Raw genomic sequence first — 20,020 nt, forward strand, 5'->3', positions numbered from 1 at the left:
GGAACTATAATCAACTGAATGGACTCCTTAAGAGCGGGGGGGGGGGGATTATTGGCTGGTATCTAGTGTAAGAAATAGACAAGACTGGTTACGAACCAGTTGAGCGAGCCTAAGCGAGCCGTAACCTCGGTGTGATTCGTAACCAGTCTTATGATTGGTTGTTGACAAATTTTGAACAGGTTACGCCTCCAACTGAGCTGTGCGTTCGGGCCAACCGTTAATTATTCATAAATGGAGTAAATTTGTGCAGTTTTCTTGATTTATTCTGCAGATATAGGTCAAATATAAGTAAAGCTTTGGCAAAATTTGAAAGAGCAACTAATATTCTTCAACCTGGTATTTATTTTTATTTTTCATTCTGTTCGTGTTTTTTCCAGTTTAAAAAATATGAGCTCTCTGGAGCCTTCATCCCTGGTCTATTTCTTACACGAGACACCAGCCCCGACCCCCCCCCCCCCCGGCCTAGGGCAGTGTATGGCAGCGGTTGTTGCAAGGGGCCTACAGCGGGCGCATCAACTCTGTGAGTTTATTCCTGGAGGCCTATCTTCGGTGGCAGAGCTACGTCACAAGACGCTCCACGTTGCTACGACGCGCACCACTGTACATGCATTTCTATGGGCTCTGTGCGCGCTGCTGTGGAACGCCGGTGAAAATTCGAAAAAACAACATAAACTCAACTTTGAAGTAATCCCAAACAAAACTTATATATGTTACACACGTAGGGCTAATCTTGTTGCACTGGTCAGAGGAGTCTCAACAATCATCCCAAAGTACCATTTTCTGCGAGTTTTGGGCCTTTGTTTTCACCGCCGCAGGTTGCCAGGTTGCAGACATTAGAATTTTAAAGGGGGCCTATTTGCCTCCTGCGCGGTCCCGTTTTAGAAGGTGAAAAACACCCCCTTTCCCCGCTAAATTTGGAACGCACATGGGGGTAGTAACGGCATATAGAGTGACCCCCCCGTCTCATGTTGTTTTTAGAATCAATATAATTTCAAACAAATGAAATGCATTATGCACCCCCCCCCTCTTCATAGAAAGCTCATGAAAGATCCTACAAAATCATATTTATTAAATAAGTGCAAGTTTCACTTTTTTCAAACATTGGTAAAGAACAACGACTTTGTAACGCTATGGGAAGTGCGCCCTCACATCAGGACAATAATTTCTCGTATCACACCTAGTCCAGTGTGCCTGGTTTTCATCAATCAATGTTGTGAGTTTGAAGTCACGGCATGGTAAAAATTGTAATTACACTTATAAAGTGCTGTAGAATACTTTACTTTCGCTTGGAATTTATTTTCGCTATTTTCGCTGAAGAGATGATTCCGTGAAAAAAAAATCCAGCGAATATACTTTTTTTTTTATATTACACATTGAACTCATCAAAAATCAGTGAAAGTAAATTACATTCAAAATGCCCAAAAATTAATTCCAGCGAAAATAAAGTATTCCACAGTATATGATAAAACTTTTATGGACTAGATACATATTTTGCTGCCCTTGATTCTGCAGTGTAGCTTACGACGACCGCACAACCTCAGACTGCAGAAGCCATATCCAGTCCATTAAAATTAGTATAATCATTACTTTTATACTGACTAGCACTCTCAAACACAGCTTTATTCATCGGTCGGATCCACAGAATGTTATGACTGGCGGTAGGGCGTCAATGTTCACTCATCAAATGTTTCAAACTGTACACACTGAATGCAGATGTTTATAAATATATGCACAAAACGTTTTCTGGTGCAAATGCTGGGAGGTCATCAAGACTTCTTAAGCTGGCCTAGAATCCAAATGTTTTCCACTGTATGTTTCATAATACGGTATTTAAAGAAATCTGTTTAAATATATTAAAACCAACATATCTATTTTTTTTTACTTTTCTTACAAAAATTAATATTTACAAGTTTCATAAAAAGTAACTAGGGTAAAGACAATAGATTTTTCAAATTACGATCCTGAATTCATCGGTTGCTATGCTACTTATCAGGTGCAAATTTTGCTAGCATGTTGATGGATTTGCTCGCTTTCATTGTTGAACAGTAATCTGAAAATGGTTGTCAATGATGAATTCAGTCTATTAGTTGTCTAAAAACTGACTTCTGAAAAGAAAAATAAATTTTGGAAGGACAACTTTTTTAACCTCAATTTTGGAACAAATTGAAATACAATACAATGAGAAATCTTAACTACAACTGCGATAATGCCACATTTTTTACGCAGGGTCCTACAAGTTTTGGAATATGAAATTTAAGGCATTTTCAAGACTTTTCAAGACCATATTTTTTGGAAATTCAAGAACTATTTTTGCACAGAAACTGGTGTATTGAAGTCTCCGTGCAATTTTGAAATTCCTCACATTTTTAGAATATTTCAAGACGACTGCAAGAAAAAACTGTTTTCCATATTTTCAAGACCTTAAAAATGTGAAACTCAAGATACAACATTTCAATAAGGATTCCAACAACCCAAACCCTGCAAATTATTATTAAAAGCAACGATGAACATTATCAAGATTCAAAGTTTGGATGGTCATACCAACAAGCTTGACTTTAAATGTATTTTATGGAGAACATATATTAAAACAAAGAGTTGTGTTTCTCGATGGATGTCATATTTAACAATTCAATTATTCGTTAGTTACACTGATTGGTTGGTTACCCTGAAAATATATTCTCAGTGATGTGGGATTGGTTAACAATAATGCAAAGATTATGTAAATTTTATGCAAATTCCATTGACAGCATCCTGTGATTGGTTAACAAATAATTATGCAAATTTATGTGCATTCTAAGTGCTAGTTGATATTCTTCTCTTTCAGTGCGTCAATGAAAACTTCCTCACGGTCAATGTATTCATAGCTTATAACATGTGGGTTAGTCTGAAGCTACAAAAAGTTGTGAAAATATTCACTAAAAAATTGGACGTTTATCACTACTGTGCTGGAATCTGCGGAAGTCCAAATTCATCAACTGGAACTCCATCCTGAGAAGAAAAACATACAAAATGTTACATGACCACTTTCTAGAACTGTCTGCAAATCTTATGTCATAATCTCATGAATATTCATGACAACAAACACAAATCTCATGAATATGCATGAGAACAAACGCAAATCTCATGAATATGCATGAGAACAAACACAAATCTCATGAATATGCATGAGAAAAAACACAAATCTCATGAATATGCATGAGAACAAACACAAATCTCATGAATATGCATGAAACACAAATAAAAACTAGTACATGTATATAACTGTTATGTTTTGCAGTGTTGTTTGTTGTTCAGATACAAAATATTGGTAAATTCCATGGAATTCATAAATATCTGAAAAGCTAAAACATATGGGATTGTTTGTGCTTTCAGAAGTCACGTATACAGCACCCCCAATAAAATCTTGTGTTTTTTTTTAATCAATTGTTGGGATTTTACTCTGATTAAAGATCGTTGTCAAATCAGTTGACCATGGTACTTCAACAAAAACATCAAGGAACACTGCCCAGATAATCCAATTGACGTACTCGTCAATCATCAATGTTTAGTTATTACTTTCTTCCATTATCTTTAGTTTATGGTTTCACTATCCAATTACTAACACTAATTGGATATAATTAGATACCGGTAATAGTCCTAACTTAGACAAGGGTGAGTATATTCGCCAGACTTTTTTAATAGTATGACGCATGGATTATAGGCAACACCAGGGATGCTGGATAATCAAGTCATTTAAATCAGTTCTCCATTTTCCTCACATAAAAATATTCTTATTTCAGACTTTTATTAGTGTACCTTTAATATAGCAGAGTGGTTACATTCCCTTCAGCGACAATCCCTTTGAACTGGAATGTACACTGCAACTTAGCCATGAATTCTGCAAAGCCTAGTTTGTGGTGATACACCCCTTTATAATTTTTACTTTAATAGAAATGTTTCTAAATGTTTGACAATACTGACAATTGGTGGGATACACACCTTATTGGTTGCTACACTGTCTGCACCTGGAATTGCGTTTGGAGCCGACGGAGCACTCGCAGCTTCATCCAGATACGAGGTATCATCGTCCATTAAAATCTCGTCACCGAGGGCATCAAGTTCTGTAATTGCAGAAACAAAAATCATTTCAGATATCTGAGCTGAATTTAAAATTGGCAGTATTGAGAATGAGCATTGCATTATGGGACACAGATTCACAAAATAACAAAAATAGGTTTTAGCTTCTTATCCTAGAGTATGTTTTTTTTTTTTTTAATTTTGCATACCGGCTAAGTAAGCCACATTTGGTAGAATGTGAAAATGTTTTTTTACTAATCCAAATAAACTTTTAAATGCATGTACTGAAAACATTTTTTGATATTCTTTAGGCAGGGGTACCATAGAGAGGGCCACTCAAGCATGCAAACACAGATCTAAATGAAAACACTTGTGAAAAATTGAAATGCACTCAAATAATAAACACTGCAGTCAAGAATATATGACTTTTGAATGTTATATACTGTGAAATACTTTATTTTAGCTAGATTTAATTTTCGCTGAAAAGGCTTTTCGGGCGTTTTATATGGAATTTATTTTCACTGATTTTTGATGAGTTGAATGTGAAATATAGGAAAAGAAGCATATTCGCTGGTTTTTATTTTCACGGAATCATTCCTTCAGCGAAAAAAGCAAAAATAAGTTCCAAGCAGAAATAAAGTATTCTACAGTAAATCGTATTTACTGGCTTTCCTGTTGTAATAACAATATCCTTTTTTAGCACAAATATATCTTTGTTTTGTCCAAGTATGGCTTGCGTTTTCCCTGACTTGTACCTCACTTCAGTCAAGCACTGAATGCATACAACGGTGTTGCCATGGCGACATCACCAACTCAAGGAGACTGCTACCCATAAATGGATTACGGATTACGTCCCATGTGTCAAATCACATGCAAAATAAAGACTTATTTGAATTTCTTATGATCCTCAATTTTTTTTAAATAACTCTTTCCGGAACTTTGAAAAAAAAGCATGTTAACTTTCTGTGTTTGAAATTGTTTTAATTGTTTACATCAAAAACAATGAGGTCATACTCCACATCAAGTTTCACATCTACGAGAATCTTTATTTTTTTATTGGACGAACAACATGATGCATGTCATTTATTCAAAGCATCAAAACAGAACTGGTTTCAGATGCGTAAATATTTAGTCAAAGGTCAACATCGGGACAACTCTGGGCATTCACACACCACATCAACAGTCGTCATTGAATTCAATACACCTTGAATACAGCTTGAATACAGCTTGAATGCAGCTTGAATACATTTTAATCTTCTCGAGAATGAACCGCTGTATCATGACATTATAAATTTCAGTGAACATATCAGAACTGTTTGTGTCCACTTCATTTTCAGAACATCATTTGATTGACATTGATTGACTGATTGCGTGAAGTCTAGATCTAAAATAAATCACTGGGCACTAAACTGATGCAGTGCGTTGCAAATACCGAGTACATAGTGTTGAAACAATAGCATCACTTATTTTGAATATTTTTGATGAAATGGAAACCAAGATAATTTTATTTACTCACAATCTTGCCACGATTTTTTTTGTTACAGCGTCCAAAGACAAAACCAGCAGTTTCAGTGCTTGTTTTCCATGGAGTACTGTCATATTTGCATACAGGCAAAACATTTGCATACATCATCAGAGATGTCAACAACTCCTATATTGGTTCAGTTGGTATGGTACGGCGACTAACGTCTTATCATACAGCGGGAATCGACCGAGCAAAGTGATTTTGATTAATAAGTTTATTTTTTTGGATGCTATTATAACCACGACTGAGAAAAAATCCATTTTGTCCATTTAAAATTTTAAGTCTATCAGACCTTCAGATGGAATTTTTTCAATAAATCTTTTAATAAGAAATGGCAAGTAGACTGAATGTACACTTTTTTTCACTGCTGAGTATGCAGTCGACTATGAGAGACAAAAAATTGCAATCTCCTCAAAGGGCAGTAAATAAAGCACATTCCAAACTACCAAATAAATGTCATAACAAGCCCCTTACCTGCTTCCAATTCATCTTCATCTAATTCAGGCATGCCATAACTCCTTCCTAATGTCTCTTGTACTTCATTGGCTTGTTCTAACATGTCTTCCATGTCATCTTGGAGATCCTAATATGAGAAAAAAAAACATGATGACAACAAGGACCTATCAACTATTTTTTTTTTTTTATTTATTTATTTATACTCTGGGTAACTCCTCAACTTTTTCACCACCAGACAAAATTTGTCTGCACTTTTTTCTTATATTGTTTAATATTTCTGGAAATGAACCCTAATTTTGGAGCCACCAGACAAAATTTTAGTTAATTTTCAGTTTTCACTCAAAACATTTGTCTATTTTTGTCCCAATCTTCGGAAAGAAAGTGTAGACTATAAACAGGACTATTTTGTGAATTTGTAATGAAAGTGGGAACTAATGGTAAAAAGGTTAAGGCATTTCAGGCCGAATTCAAATTTTGCACTACCAACAGTTGTTAAAGCCAGATGAAATACAAATGTATATACATAGTATTAGATATGGGCATATGGGCAACGTAACTATAGGTTCTATTAGGGGAAAACAGACAAGATATATGTTGCATCACTAAATAATTAACATATCCACTGGGTCAACAGTCAACTCGGCTGGATTATTCAAATTTCAGACTTATTTTGCTTATGCAATTATTCTTGCTGAACCCCCAACCTAGCGACTAGTGGCTCACAGCACCAAAGTTGTTCCTTAAAGGCTATAGTATCCCAAAGAACAAATGTTGCACTTTTGAGAAAACTGTGGCCCACAGCAATGTTGCAATTTTTAAGAAAATAGTGGTCAATGGGAACAATGCTTTTCCTTTAATTTATACAGTGACTTACTTCTATCTGGTCTAGATTGACTTTCTTGTATTCTTTTTTCATTTCTTTGACACCCATTTTCATAGCGTCTACTGTCATTTTTGTGTCCTTTAGTGTCTGTGTCGCGTAGTTGGCTTGTTCCATATTAAATGATTGCTGCATAAGACTGTCCCTTTGTTGTTCATACCTAGAGTGTGTGGTACAGAAAAAAAAAGAACAAGTCATTGTCAATGACACGTCCCCGTTCCGTTCCGTTCCGTTTCGTTTCGTTCCGTTCATATTTGAGTGACATATACATTCAAATGCACCTGCATATGTACAACACATTGTACTAAATCTGAACAAAATCCATATGACTGAGATCCGGTTCCGGAATTGTGAAAATATGTAATTTTGATGCATTTTCGGCCTTAAAATGGCAATCATTCAGCTATTGTTAAGCAGATCATGAAACAAATGCACATGCATATGTCCCATATAATGTGTGATGTATGAGTGAAGTTTGAACTTAATCGGTCCATGCATGTTCGAGATACAGGTGATCACGGATGCACAGATGCACAGACACACGAACGCACACAGGGCAAACCATAAGTCCCTGTTTTCAGACTACGTCCGAACGGGGACTAAAAAGACAAGGCATTATTAATGAATGGAGGAAAATAATTCAAGCTCATATCAACCACAGTCAGCTGGTGTACATTTTGAAAACACATTCACAGCAAGTCTCAGAAGTACTGTAAAATGTAAAAGTGGTATTAATGTCCACATCCCATTTTTGTTTAACAAATGAGAACCAAAAATTCACCATTTCTCATATGTGGAGATGTTTTAAAGAAGCTGCATCCCCTCTGTTCTGGGAGTGATGTATACATATGCAAAGTAGGAATGCCGTGTTCTCACCAGGAATTAAATAAGTGGAGTGGAATTGTTCCATTGGTTTAGGAAGTATAAGACAATTACCGAAAAATAAAATATTTTGTTCCGCCTATACTGGAGATCGTGTACTCAAATGAACGCTCAAAATTGTTTGTTGTAAAATGACATAATGTAGTTTGTTTAAGGGATGATGTCAAAAGATCAATGTCGAATAAAAAACTTATTACCAAACGCTTCAGCGTGGTATTAAGAGTTTGTTTTCAGGGGTGGGTGATACCAAGGTGGGAAATGGATGCACATATGGGGTTAATTCCTTGAATTGCAATATAGAGGGTTCAGGCTGAAATACAATATATAGTGTTTTCATGTTTCGTCTGATATTTCTGTGGTATTCTGCTGCTGTAAGTAATGCACGATTTGTTCCGAAATTCAGTATATTGTGTGTATTCCAGGGTTATTCGTTTTTTGCTGAAAACACCCCTATTTTTTAGTGGCAGAGTTTGAATAGTCTCACTCCCACTGGGAAATCTGCATTGTTGCTTGAATGTGAGTTAATTAAACACATTTTCCAGACCGGCGAAAGAGTATGCAACAGCCAATTTTAACAGCCTGTCACGTGATTTTAGTCTGAATGTCAACATGAACAGGCTAGTCCATTTTACGCAGGAGTAATTGGGAGTAGAATATGTGAGGGATAGTATCAACAGAGATGTGTATAGTGAAAAGTAATATCTATCCTTCATTTACATCTCTGAGCATTTCTGTTTTAGTATATTGGTTTGAAAATGTTGAACTTGCATGATTTGCAATGTTTTTTTTAATGGGACTCCCCTATTGATCGAATCCCGGGTTTGAACGAGAACGGCACACCACGTGATTCGTTTGAATACAATGCTGATGGCAAACATGCCGTGTTACTGCGGTACTCCACTGACGGGATGACTTAACTGCATGCTACAACTTCGCTTGTGATGTTGCTTGTTAGCCATGGATTACATGAATCTTGATTACCAGTCAAATGTTGCTCATTTGACGTTGGTAATCTTTATTTGGAACTGAGTAACTTCCTGGTACTTCGTACTATGATAAAAATCAGTCAACATACATCAAGTTCTCACAATCGTAGTATTCCATGTGATGTACACCTAATATGCCAAAAATGTTGCTGAACGATTTGAACTGAATAAAAATAGCAGACGAAAATTTGTTTACAAAATAAAAATACTTCGGTTGCCAATGAAAACCGGTAAAAAACAAGCAATATGTTTTCGGCTGTTATCATGGAAGGGACATGAACGTGAAGCTAACGTCTGTTTATAACTAAAACCGGGCACCTGATACGAGGTTTGCAAAATAACATGGCAGTCATTAGAAGTCACTTTATTTTATTGTTAGGACGTATTCAACCGTTAAATGTATAATTTCCAATCGTTTTGCGATAGTATTTTCTAGATTGAAAGCAGCATTTACATTTTATTCAAAGTTCAAAGCTGCGTTGGGATTCCGTTGACAGTGGTAACAATGTCGGCGCCGGTGATCTCTTACCAGTGCGCAACGTAGCCAAAATAAAGGCATGATCATTTGGGCACTGCTATTACTAGAATTTGGCTGTTGCCATGGTAGCGGTGGGTCAGGATTGTTTTTCCAATTAGTGATGGTACGACCTGCCTGTCAAGTATGAACCGTGACAAAATCAGCCAAGCCAAAAAAAAAATCACAGAAGAGTTAAAAAGCCATTCCTGCTGAACAGTTACTTTAACTTCGGGGTCAACTTTCTCATTAATGAAAAAAGATATCAAAAATTCAAATAGAAACTTTTTGCCCACACTCCAGCCGAGGACAATGAGCTATATCTGAGGTGTTGTATCACAGGGAGTTGGACAAACTTGTGTATTTTAATAAATTATTGAATAATAAAATGTTATATAACTTTTCTTTTACCCCCCTCCCCTTCCTGGTATCTATTTCAAGTATTTTTGTCAGGTTCAAATCGTTCACCAGCATTTTTGGCATGTTAGATGTACATCACATAGAATACTAGGATTGGGAGAACTTAATGTTTGTTGACCACCTGGAATCTGAGTTTTATAAATCTTGAAGGGCTCTCGGAAGATCCACCCGCTGCCTGGACCCGCAGTAAAATCACCGATTAATATGGAGCCACAACCATCAACATCGATATACCATGAGGTTTCTGCTGGCGACGTTGCGGCGTTACTCAGTTCCAAATAAAGATTACCAACGCCAGATTAGCAAAATTTAACCGGTAACCAAGACTCAGTCTATCCACGACAAGCAAGCAACATCACAAACGAGGTTGTAGTGTGCAGCTCACGAGTCAGCGACGACCGATTTCAACGAAAGTCATTCCGTCAGTGGAGTACCGCAGTTGCACGGCATGTTTGCCAATGTACAGATCTGTGGAGGAACTTTTAACTTCAACATCAACCGTGTATCGTAGTCGCCCAGTTTAAGTTCTGGTTCTGTCGTGGTCCCAACTAAAGGGCGACAGTCGTCGTGTCGCGTCCTGTTCGATATGGGACTCACAGCGACGTATACAACGCGTGTAAAATACATTGTTTATTTACATGAAATTCGAACACACGCTGTGCTACGACCACCGCGCTTAAACATCCACAAGTTATTTATTCGGACAATGACTTAAATTAGACGTCTGATTATTTTATTTTCACACGTACAGCGACACGCGTTCTACACTGACAAGCGTTGCTAGGTCGCAGCACTGTCTTGGAGCATATTAATGGGCAATTGGGTTCCCCGATCTAAATTTCTATCCCGGTTTGTTGCACGTTCTTTTTTTAATATGAAATAATCAAATATGGGACATGTGTATAATAACAGAACCCCACACCCTCCCCGTGGCTTCGCTCGTGAAAGTACGGCAGCAGGATACACCGCATCACTCGTGAAAATAACTTCCATACGCAATGAAAGCCACGGGGAGGGTATCTGTCATAATACTTCATTATCACTGAAAACATTTTTCCCCTGAAATAAATTCCAGTGAATATGCCATTTCCCTCATACTATATTGAGACACAGCGCAGTGAAAATTAGATTCACATGTAATGCTTGAAAACATGTCAGCAAAAATAAATTATGTGAAATTCTACGTGACTTCATAATAGTTGGAAATGAACACATTACACCCGACCCTACCACTCCATATACAATGTAAACTACACCCCAAAACATCCTTTCACCCACAGTTACTACCGTGTTTCACCAGTGTATTCTATTTGACGTCAGAAGAAATTGAAATAAACAAATTAATTATAATTTCAGCCTCTAGTTGACCACTGATTAAATAAACTACCTCGTCTTTATGTCAACTTGCAGTTATTCGTTGCCTACATCAGTGACTTCAAAATATATGTTTCAATCCCAGGAATTTCACTCGCTGTTAATTGCATGGGAGTGGCAGTCTGTAATGAATTTCTATTGTCATGTCAATTTCTTGCGATTACTCGAACATTAAGCTGTAACCACATACCGCCTAGGTGCTGTAATTAAATCTTGGTGTAAGCACCATATGAACTATGAACAATGCATGTGAAGCCAGCTGTGGGGTATATTCAATCCTATAGATTTCTCATTGTTTGGTAACTATTTGCTGCAAATGCAACAAAAATCAATATAAAAAATATTACCCACACAGTATTCTACAGGTTACTTGTTTGCTTTAGTTTTTTTTTTTATCGTAGTAGATTGCGCATGCGTATATTCCACTTCATTATTACAACCAACTGCTATGCCATACTACTGTCCGATTATCAATTTGTATTTAATGGTGAATGTAGTCTGACGCCATGACCAATATTTATCAATTAAGTTTCAGTGGGGGGTGGGGGTGGGGGATTTTGGGAAAAAACTAAAAGAATTAAGTTTTTTATCCGTCATCGATCTTTTGACGTCGTTTCTAATATGAAAAGAGAGTAGTTCCATTGATTTTTCATTTTAAATTATTATAAATTGTCACTTTTATTTACATTTTTGTTAGGCAGTTTGTCTCAAGGAAGAAAACAACCTGCGACAAAAATACAAAACAGTAGGCAGATTTCTTATACATGTATCTTGGTTAGAACACTGGAGATATAACTGTAATCAAGGTAAATGTAATATGAAAAAAAAATTATTTGGGCCAAGAAAAAAAATCCTGTTTCTTGTTTCGTGGAAATTTTAAAATGAGGCGGCGAGGCGATTTTTTCTTCTTCTTTTTTTGAATACCGAGCTAAAATTGGGGAAATTTGAGACAAGTGCGAGTACAAGCACACTTTGGAATGCTTTAGAAGGGGAAAAAATGATGCGTGGGCGCGGACACGAGAAACAGAGATATTTTTTTCCCCATCTTAGCGATATGGTAACCTTAAAATCCTAGATGCTGCAAGACAAGAAAAGCACAAAAGAATCTATAGAAATGCTTAGTAATGTAAAATTAAAACAAGCAGCCTATCGGCTGAGATAGCTCCGCTGTTAGCAATGCACATTTCAATTAAAGAACTGAAGACATCATTAGAAAATGAACAATATGAATAGTATCAAAGCAATCGGACTTACAGTTTTTAACAAGAAGTCGAAAATATCACTTTTTACCAAAAATTACAAAAATATTCACCAAAATAAATTAATTAGAGAATTGAAGATATCATCACAAAACGAACAAATCTGAGAGAGGTCCACATGTAGTACCTATATATGTAATATCAAAGCAATCGGACTTACAGTTTTCAACAAGAAGTCGAAAATATCACTTTTTACCAAAAATGACAAAAATATTCACCAAAATTAGAGAATTGAAGATATCATCACAAAATGAACAAATCTGAGAGAGGTCCACATGTAGTACCTATATATGTAATATCAAAGCAATCGGACTTGCGGTTTTTAACAAGAAGTCAAAAATATCACTTTTTACCAAAAATGACAAAAATATTCACCAAAATTAGAGAATTGAAGATATCATCACGAAATAAACAAATCTGAGAGAGGTCCACATGTAGTACCTATATATGTAGTATCAAAGCAATTGGACTTGCGGTTTTTAACAAGAAGTCGAAAATATCACTTTTCACCAAAAAATGACAAAAATATTCACCAAAATTAGAGAATTAAAGATATCATTACAAAATGAACAAATCTGAGAGAGGTCCACATGTAGTACCTATATATGTAATATCAAAGCATTTACACTTGCGGTTTTTAACAAGAAGTCGAAAATATCAGTTTTTACCAAAAATGACAAAAATATTCACCAAAATTAGAGAATTAAAGATATCATTACAAAATGAACAAATCTGAGAGAGGTCCACATGTAGTACCTATATATGTAATATCAAAGCAATTGCACTTGCGGTTTTTAACAAGAAGTCGAAAATATCAGTTTTTACCAAAAATGACAAAAATATTCACCAAAATTAGAGAATTAAAGATATCATTACAAAATGAACAAATCTGAGAGAGGTCCACATGTAGTATCTATATATGTAATATCAAAGCAATTGCACTTGCGGTTTTTAACAAGAAGTCGAAAATATCAGTTTTTACCGAAAATGACAAAAATATTCACCAAAATTAGAGAATTAAAGATATCATTACAAAATGAACAAATCTGAGAGAGGTCCACATGTAGTATCTATATATGTAATATCAAAGCAATTGCACTTGCGGTTTTTAACAAGAAGTCGAAAATATCAGTTTTTACCGAAAATGACAAAAATATTCACCAAAATTAAAAAATTAAAGATATCATTACAAAATTAACAAATCTGAGAGAGGTCCACATGTAGTACCTATAGATGTAGTATCAAAGCAATTGCACTTGCGGTTTTTAACAAGAAGTCGAAAATATCAGTTTTTACCAAAAATGACAAAAATATTCATCAAAATTAGAGAATTAAAGATATCAACATGAAATGAACAAACCTAAGAGAGGTCTACCCAAGGTACATATACACCAAGTATCAAAGCATTTAGGCTTGTAGTTTTCAAGAAGAAGTCGAAAAAGTAAAACATTGACACGGACGACGACGACGACGACGACGGACAATCACTCATATGATAAGCTCCGTTCGACAAAGTCGACAGCGGAGCTAAAAAACATAGTTAAACTCTGGTGACCTTGCCCTTTGTTATATAATATAATTCCCTTTATCATAGTTTGTTTCAATATAAATATGCATTGTCATAATTAATTTTGAATACAAACAAGTTTTGGGATTGAACCAACAGTGGGGAATCAGTCTACCGAATGTCCTTAAAAGATGTAAATATCTTACAAAAACATTGGTGCCTTATTTGTTTAATTATTTTAAGGAACATAATTTCCAGCTTTATTCAAAGTAATTCAGATATTTTAGAATAAAAACAAATGTCTCATTGCAAAAAAAAGTGCTGCATTTAGATGTGAATAGATTCATAAAACGTGCAAGATAACAGAAAAATTTAGCTGGCTTTAGTCTGGTACAGGTGTCTGCCAAAAATTAATGATTCACTAAGACAAATATGAACTGCCTCATTGTGTGACTACTGTATTATATGAAAAGTAAAAAAAAAACACCCTTTATGAATAGCTATCATGTTGCCAGCTCTGCTTTGTATGAAAATCAACTTAAATAGTTGGTGTCCAGTGGAGGGAGAAGTCAACAGTACTGTTGCCTCCTGAGAATCTACATCTTCAAACAGAATACATATATTTTAGAATAATTTTCTTTTTAAAATGTGGATGAAATGTTTTGCTTTTAATGTATTTTTTATGTATTGTTTTTGATTTGATAACTTTGAACTAAACAGATTTTCTATTAGCTTCAGATCTTGATCAAAGTTAGGCACCCAGTTCATAGGAGTGCTTATATTGATTTTCTGACATCTTGTTTTCTGTAAAGATTTTATTGGTAGGTTTGCAAATGTGTATCAGACTGCGCAATCTCTCCATGAGTTGGTTTTGAAACCCAGGATATTATTACAAGATAAATCATTTGCTGCATTGAACACATACAACAATGCATATTTCCACTGAGATCAGTGACCTTTGATGTGTATCACCAGTGATCAGTCAAGTAGAAACAGTCAAAATATTTTATCAGATTTTCTCAATTTTTGCATGATATTTTCATACAGGACATCTGTTGTTCAAACTCAGGGAAGACTTTATACTGATGAATAAGGTGACCAAGTTTGATAAAGTTTGGAATAGAATTAGTAAAGTTATTATGCACACAATGACAATTATTAACGACGACGACGACGACGACGACAACGCCGGACAAAATTTTTCCCTTAATATACCTTTCCCTTCCATCTTTGATGGTACGGGCAAGGTAATTACTGTAAAATACTTTAATTTAGCTGGAATTAATTTTCACTGAAAAGACTTTTTGGGTGTTTTGTATGGAATTCATTTTCACTGATTTTTGACGAGTTGAATGTAAAGTACAAGAAAAAAAGATGGATTTTACTTTCGTTGAACCATCCCTTCAGCGATAAATTCCAAGAAATAAATAAAATATTTTACACTATATCTGGCGATCATTAGACATTATGTGCATCTAGCTCTGAAAAAAAAAAAAACAGAATATGCCGTTCAAAGTTCAAATTTTTATTTATATGGGGGGGGGGGGATTTTTGTCATTTGGGGCAATAATCTCTCATTAAGGTAGAAGCCTACTCATGAATGCAAATATCAGAATTTATTAATTTTTAAATAAATTGTACTTCCGAGCAATACAAGAATATTAAACTTAAGTTGGGGGGGGGGAGTGGCCAGTTTAATTTTCTAGAAAATGATGGTTATATTTTAGTGGAACGGGAAAGTACTGGTATTATACACTTTGACTATAGGTTCATATGGCAAAGATATTATGCCACACTTTTACTATGGGTTTCTATGGCAAAGATATTATGCCACACTTTTACCATAGGTTTCTATGGCAAAGATATTATGCCACACTTTTACCATAGGTTTCTATGGCAAAGATATTATGCCACACTTTTACTATAGGTTTCTATGGTAGAGATATTATGCCACACTTTTACTATAGGTTTCTATGGTAGAGATATTATGCCACACTTTTACTATGGGTTTCTATGGCAAAGATATTATGCCACACTTTTACTATAGGTTTCTATGGCAAAGATATGCCACACTTTTACCATAGGTTTCTATGGCAAAGATATTATGCCACACTTTTACCATAGGTTTCTATGGCAAAGATATTATGCCACACTTTTATCATAGGTTTCTATGGCAAAGATATTATGCCACACTTTACCATAGGTTCATATGGCAAAGATATTATGCCACACTTTTACTATAGGTTCCTATGGCGAAGATATTATGCCACACTTTTACTATAGGTTCCTATGGCGAAGATATTATGCCACAATTTTACTATAAGTTTCTATGGTAGAGATATTATGCCACACTTTTACTATAGGTTTCTATGGTAGAGATATTATGCCACACTTTTACTATGGGTTTCTATGGCAAAGATATTATGCCACACTTTTACTATAGGTTTCTATGGCAAAGATATGCCACACTTTTACCATAGGTTTCTATGGCAAAGATATTGTGCCACACTTTTACCATAGGTTTCTATGGCAAAGATATTATGCCACACTTTTATCATAGGTTTCTATGGCAAAGATATTATGCCACACTTTACCATAGGTTCATATGGCAAAGATATTATGCCACACTTTTACTATAGGTTCCTATGGCGAAGATATTATGCCACACTTTTACTATAGGTTCCTATGGCGAAGATATTATGCCACAATTTTACTATAAGTTCTTATGGCAAAGATATTATGCCACACTTTTACCATAGGTTCCTATGGCGAAGATATTATGCCACACTTTTACCCTAGGTTCCTATGGCAAAGATATTGTCACACTTTTACCATAGGTTCCTATGGCAAAGATATTATGTCACACTTTTACCCTAGGTTCCTATGGCAAAGATATTATGCCACACTTTTACCATAGGTTCCTATGGCGAAGATATGCCACACTTTTACCCTAGGTTCCTATGGCAAAGATATTATGCCACACTTTACCATAGGTTCCTATGGCAAAGATATTATGCCACACTTTTACCATAGGTTCCTATGGCGAAGATATTATGCCACACTTTTACCCTAGGTTCCTATGGCAAAGATATTATGCCACACTTCACCATAGGTTCCTATGGCAAAGATATTATGCCACACTTTACCATAGGTTCCTATGGCAAAGATATTATGCCACACTTTTACCATAGGTTCCTATGGCGAAGATATTATGCCACACTTTTACCCTAGGTTCCTATGGCAAAGATATTATGCCACACTTTTACCATAGGTTCCTATGGCAAAGATATTATGCCACACTTTTACCATCGGTTCCTATGGCAAAGATATTATGCCACACTTTTACCATAGGTTCCTATGGCAAAGATATTATGCCACACTTTTACCATAGGTTCCTATGGCGAAGATATTATGCCACACTTTTACCCTAGGTTCCTATGGCAAAGATATTATGCCACACTTTTACCCTAGGTTCCTATGGCAAAGATATTATGCCACACTTTACCATAGGTTCCTATGGCAAAGATATTATGCCACACTTTTACCATAGGTTCCTATGGCGAAGATATTATGCCACACTTTTACCCTAGGTTCCTATGGCAAAGATATTATGCCACACTTTTACCCTAGGTTCCTATGGCAAAGATATTATGCCACACTTTTACCATAGGTTCCTATGGCAAAGATATTATGCCACACTTTTACCATAGGTTCCTATGGCGAAGATATTATGCCACACTTTTACCATAGGTTCATATGGCGAAGATATTATGCCACACTTTTACCCTAGGTTCCTATGGCAAAGATATTATGCCACACTTTTACCATAGGTTCCTATGGCGAAGATATTATGCCACACTTTTACCATAGGTTCCTATGGCGAAGATATTATGCCACACTTTTACCCTAGGTTCCTATGGCAAAGATATTATGCCACACTTTTACCATAGGTTCCTATGGCGAAGATATGCCACACTTTTACCCTAGATTCCTATGGCAAAGATATTATGCCACACTTTTACCATAGGTTCCTATGGCAAAGATATTATGTCACACTTTTACCATAGGTTCCTATGGCAAAGATATTATGCTATATCTCAAATTATAGTCTGGTGACATAGGCTAAAAATTATATATTGTGAATGATAGGACACATTTTGGTGTTCTCAATTATTTAAAAAATCTGGGTTCTAAAAAGCGTCAAAAAATGCAATGCGCTTTATGGAATTGTTGTAAAAATAGTGATTTTTGAATTTTATCAAAAAATACGTCACTGTAGCAGACAAAAGAATGCTATTTCATAGTACCATGGTACAATAGCACAGTGATTGTACATAATAAACCAATGAACATTGTCATGCGATTTATGACCAACTTTCTCAAATATTATCACTAGGCTTCTGTCTTAACCCTTTTCAGGTCAGGGGAGTTTCAAACTATCAGGTTAAGTGATGAAAAACGGTCATGATTCAATGCACTCCTGTAGCCAGCATCTGTGCATGCCATACATTTTTGCAAAAATAGGCCATAGTTAACAGACTGTATCAACCTCAGTTTTCACATCTGTTTGCATACCCACTTCATTGCATACACATTCCATGGACAACAATTTCTCATAAAAAAAAAAAAATCAGTTTTATTTGAATACACATTTTTTTTTAGTGTTGTTAAGTAACAATGGTTTGCCCGTTGTACAGTCTCAATAAACATGTGTTAAACATTGAAATACAAATGTAAGTATTGCTTAATTGAAAACACATTGCAAGCAAGTACAAGGTCACTACATGAATGCAAGTTTGAAGTAAGAAGAATAATAGTATAGGAGTATTTGAGGCATGTACAAAGAAAACGCATTTGACATGCAACCTGGCAGTGTACATTTCAATTTTTCAAGTTCTAATGTATATTAAAGGACTTGACCGTTGGAGTAAACCATCAATTACAATCTATATTAAATGACTCAAAATGAAACAAAAACGAACGAGAAAGCAACTGCAGTGACTTGATCGGGGTTACCTTCACACGGTAACGTATATTCCCCGACATGACCCGGTTAACTAACTAAAAATTACAACATATATTTAAAAACTTGAACTAAAAGAACGAGGGAGAACGTAACTGCAGGGACTTGGCATGTATATATACTCACACAGAAACGTATATATACTCATGCAGAAACGTGTATCCACCGACTAGACCCAATAAACTAACCCATCATTAAAATGTATGGATAACGAGTGAGTATTAAACTAAATTAAGGATAACATATTTTTACCAACTCATACTATTGTACAATTGTGACGCTGCAATAAGTTCCAAATTTATTTCTTACATGCCTTTCTTAGTCGTCCACCCCGGTGGGCTGCACCCATGCGTTTGCCTGATGTCGAGGGCTGCTCTTCCGTACTTCGTGTTTGTGTTCCCACGGTGCGTTTCCCCCTCAGTGCCATGTTGTGATGAAATGCAGCAAAACACTCGCCCGCATGAAGGTGAACTTTACAAATTGGGCATCCTTTCGATGTTTCTGATAATCGGCCACTTGCTGTTTTTTTCCCGTCCTTGCTACACTGCTTACACGATTTTTGTCGCCCGGGTAGTCTGCATATTTCGTGCGAATCCATGTTTTCACTACGAATAAATGACGTGTTACTTGGAAGGGAGCCAACTTCTCTTATGGACTTTTGAATTCTACTTGAGTGTCCACCAATCAGTTGTTTTCCTGTGCGGATATTGAAGAATTTGTGCGTTACTTTAGTCGTGCGATTCAATGCCTTGAAACATTCATAAGCATTGACCAATGCAACATCTATGAGATAACAGGCCATGTAGATCCACCAACGATTGTTTTTTCTGCCCGTGTGATAGTATTTTCGCCTTTGGTTAGAACGATCCACACCACCCATGTGATGTCTATAACATTGTAACGATACAGGCACGTATCTCTCATCATCTGCCACTTCTGCCGATGTAGCCAGTGGGGGATAGACTGTATTTAAAATAAATATTTGTGCACATTCATCCTGGTATGCAGTAATATTGATTGTGTCATCAGGTCTAGTTGCTGCTTTCATTTCACCAATTTTCAATTTCAGCTTCTTGCTTTTCCCCTCAGGAATTAATTGCGGTGGCATCGTTTTCCGGTTTCTTCGGTTAAAACTACC

General features: G+C 35.9%; 1 protein-coding gene across 1 annotated transcript in view; it reads right to left on the reverse strand.

Moving 5' to 3' along the window:
• Positions 1–1,049: 1,049 nt before the first annotated feature.
• LOC146730097 (charged multivesicular body protein 5-like) overlaps positions 1,050–20,020 on the reverse strand; it is a 31,581-nt gene continuing 12,610 nt past the window's right edge. Inside the window, exons 4-7 of the mRNA XM_085494569.1 lie at positions 6,912–7,077; positions 6,056–6,164; positions 3,979–4,100; positions 1,050–2,988 (exon numbers count right to left, since the gene is read on the reverse strand). Of these exons, the coding sequence (XP_085350695.1) occupies positions 2,938–2,988; positions 3,979–4,100; positions 6,056–6,164; positions 6,912–7,077 (448 nt within the window). The 3' untranslated portion in view covers positions 1,050–2,937. The remainder of the gene's footprint in view (positions 2,989–3,978; positions 4,101–6,055; positions 6,165–6,911; positions 7,078–20,020) is intronic.

The sequence above is a fragment of the Saccoglossus kowalevskii genome, chromosome 20 (assembly GCF_978046115.1).
Source record: "Saccoglossus kowalevskii chromosome 20, keSacKowa6.1, whole genome shotgun sequence".
Lineage (NCBI taxonomy): Eukaryota > Metazoa > Hemichordata > Enteropneusta > Harrimaniidae > Saccoglossus > Saccoglossus kowalevskii.